Source organism: Vigna radiata, chromosome 10 (genome assembly GCF_000741045.1).
Source record: "Vigna radiata var. radiata cultivar VC1973A chromosome 10, Vradiata_ver6, whole genome shotgun sequence".
NCBI classification, from domain to species: Eukaryota; Viridiplantae; Streptophyta; class Magnoliopsida; order Fabales; family Fabaceae; genus Vigna; species Vigna radiata.
In genome coordinates this window covers 1615209-1617763 of record NC_028360.1, presented here as the reverse complement: position 1 = coordinate 1617763, position 2555 = coordinate 1615209, and the positions used below count along the sequence as shown (strand labels likewise).

The following is a 2555-nucleotide window of genomic DNA, read 5'->3' as shown; positions in this document are numbered from 1 at the left end:
ATACATTTAAATAAAAAAAATGGACATTTTTATACATTAATTATATATGATTCGCAATATCTGCTAAATATTTTCTTTCTTATTTTTTATATTTCAAGATCTATCTTAGTCGTTATTGGTTGGTTGAATGGTAATTAATTGTTCAAGGAATGTCCATCATTAATATTAAATCCATAAACCAAACAACTTTCAACTTTAAGTCTTGGGGAATATTATTAAAAAAAAAAAAACTTTATTGTTTATTCTGTCAAACCAAAAAGAGAACAATTAACAATTTAAACATATTGAATGCACGAGAATTTATGCCTCGTTGATGGGACCAAAGTAAAGGCACACACAAGCGATGAAGTAATGAGCATAGAGAAAAGGTAGAAGAAGAAGAAGAAGAAGAAGACACTCTTCCATGGCCAAAATCATTGGCAAGAGCAGAAGAAGAACAACTCAAGTATGTCACAGAATGGTTCATCATGTCAACCTTAACTGCAACATGTTTCATACGGTGTCCTTTCTTGGTCGTTTCATCTGGGACAGGATCTTTCTCTGCTGTCTTGGAAGACCTTCACCTGCCCCTTACCTCAGACTGCCCCTCCGTAGCCCCCCTTCCACGGCCACCGTGCACGGTGCCTCCTCCCTGCATGGACACCCCATTACCACCCCATGTGACTCTGACTCTGATCTGGTCAACCTCAAGATCAGTTTGCTTGGTGATTGCCATATTGGAAAAACCAGTTTTGTGGTACCTTTTTTCATGCTTCAATATATAGTTTATTCCTTGCTTCTTTTTCCCTTTTCATTCATCTGAAATGTGTATCAGTTATTTTTCCCTGGTTATTGTCATATTAGAAAAACTAGCTTCGAGTTTTAATTTGATCTGTTCCTAGCTTTTGTTTCACTTTTTACTTATCTAAAATGGGTTCTGATTAATTTCTTCTTAGCTTTTGTTTCACTTTTCATTTATGCACTTTGGTTGTCTTTCTGTTTTTCATTAGGAACAAACATTGACACTTAGGTTTATGTTTTAAGCGGAAAAAGATTTTCTTTTTGTCATTAATTTGTTATTTTTTTTTCCCATTTCTTGTTTTAATATATGAGTGTGACTACTTTTTTCAGATAAAGTATGTGGGGGATGAGCAAGAAAAGAGGAGCTTGCAGATGAAGGGACTTAATCTGATGGACAAAACATTATCAGTTGAAGGAGCTAGAATTTCTTTTAGCATTTGGGATGTTGCAGGTGTTTAACTTTGAACTTTGAAGGCTTTTTTGGGCTTGTAACTTTAAGTGAAGTTTTAATGTTGAATAATTTTTGCTGGTGTATGTATGTAGGTGACACAGGTTCTCTTCATCAAATTCCAATGGCTTGCAAAGATTCAGTTGCAATTTTGATCATGTTTGATCTCACCAATCGTTGTACACTGAACAGGTAGCTGTGGAAACATATTTTGACAGCAAAAATGCAAAGATATTTGTTTACCTTTTTGTGTTTATGTGTTTGCAGTGTTGTGGGGTGGTACAGTAAGGCAAGAAAGTGGAACCAGGTAGAAAAATTGAACTTGAGATGGTCAATAATTTTGAAAAATTACATGAATTCATTGTGTGTGGTACAGATAATTAATACCTTTTCACATGGAATAGTACAAAGAAAAGGACAAGGCACATGCATGATTTTCACAAAGGTTTAATGACCCTTATGATTTAGGATAAGTATGTGGTGTAAACTTCTAACTAAGACCAAACACACAACATATTAGTGATTGTTTTTGTGTGTTAAAATGGAAAAATCAGTGTCATTCATTAATGAGCTCACTCATGTTCTTCATTTTATTTACTACAGACTGCAATTCCCATTCTGATAGGAACCAAATTTGATGACTTTGTTAGACTTCCTCCTGATGTGCAATGGACAATTGTAACACAGGTAAATGATTATTGCTCACCAGTACAAGATTTCAAACATTTGAAATTGAAGAGTGTTGTTTTGAAATCTTGGCCCTTTTGTTTAGGAAATTGTTTAAAGGATGATTATTGATTAAGTATGGATTAGTGATGTTGAAGTTTGATTACTGACAGGCAAGGGCATATGCAAGGGCAATGAAAGCTACGCTTTTTTTCTCAAGTGCAACCCACAATATAAATGTGAACAAAATCTTCAAGTTTATCATGGCCAAACTCTTTAATTTGCCATGGAAACTGGAACGAAATCTGACACTAGGAGAGCCCACTATTGACTTTTGAGATGTATTTCACATTTATATGTAAATAGCAGGACAAAGATAACAACATTTTAAAGAAAAAAAAAACATTCATATTCACTAAATTTTCTTTCGTATAGTTTATTATATGAGTTGAAGTTTTTTTTTTTTTTTACTGAGTATAGAAAAATGGGGAAATTCATTGATTTATGAGAGAAAAGATTTATCATTTGATGGATATTAGATAAGTCGAGTCACAATTAAGGTGTCACTCAAGTTGTTACCTTTTTTAAATAGAAAAATTAATGATTATAGTTTTTAGTCTAGTGATAAATGTTCATAGTACTACATGTTTCCAGTTGTAAC

At 33.4% G+C, this 2555-nt stretch overlaps 1 protein-coding gene across 1 annotated transcript; it reads left to right on the top strand.

The window, feature by feature from the left end:
- The first annotated feature begins 277 nt into the window (after positions 1–277).
- On the top strand, positions 278–2329 carry LOC106775502 (septum-promoting GTP-binding protein 1). The gene is made up of 6 exons (XM_014662635.2): positions 278–736; positions 1111–1231; positions 1324–1420; positions 1496–1535; positions 1832–1915; positions 2068–2329. Exons 1-6 carry the CDS (start codon positions 404–406, stop codon positions 2230–2232), a joined length of 840 nt encoding a protein of 279 aa, XP_014518121.1. The 5' UTR covers positions 278–403; the 3' UTR covers positions 2233–2329.
- The last annotated feature ends 226 nt before the right edge of the window (positions 2330–2555 follow it).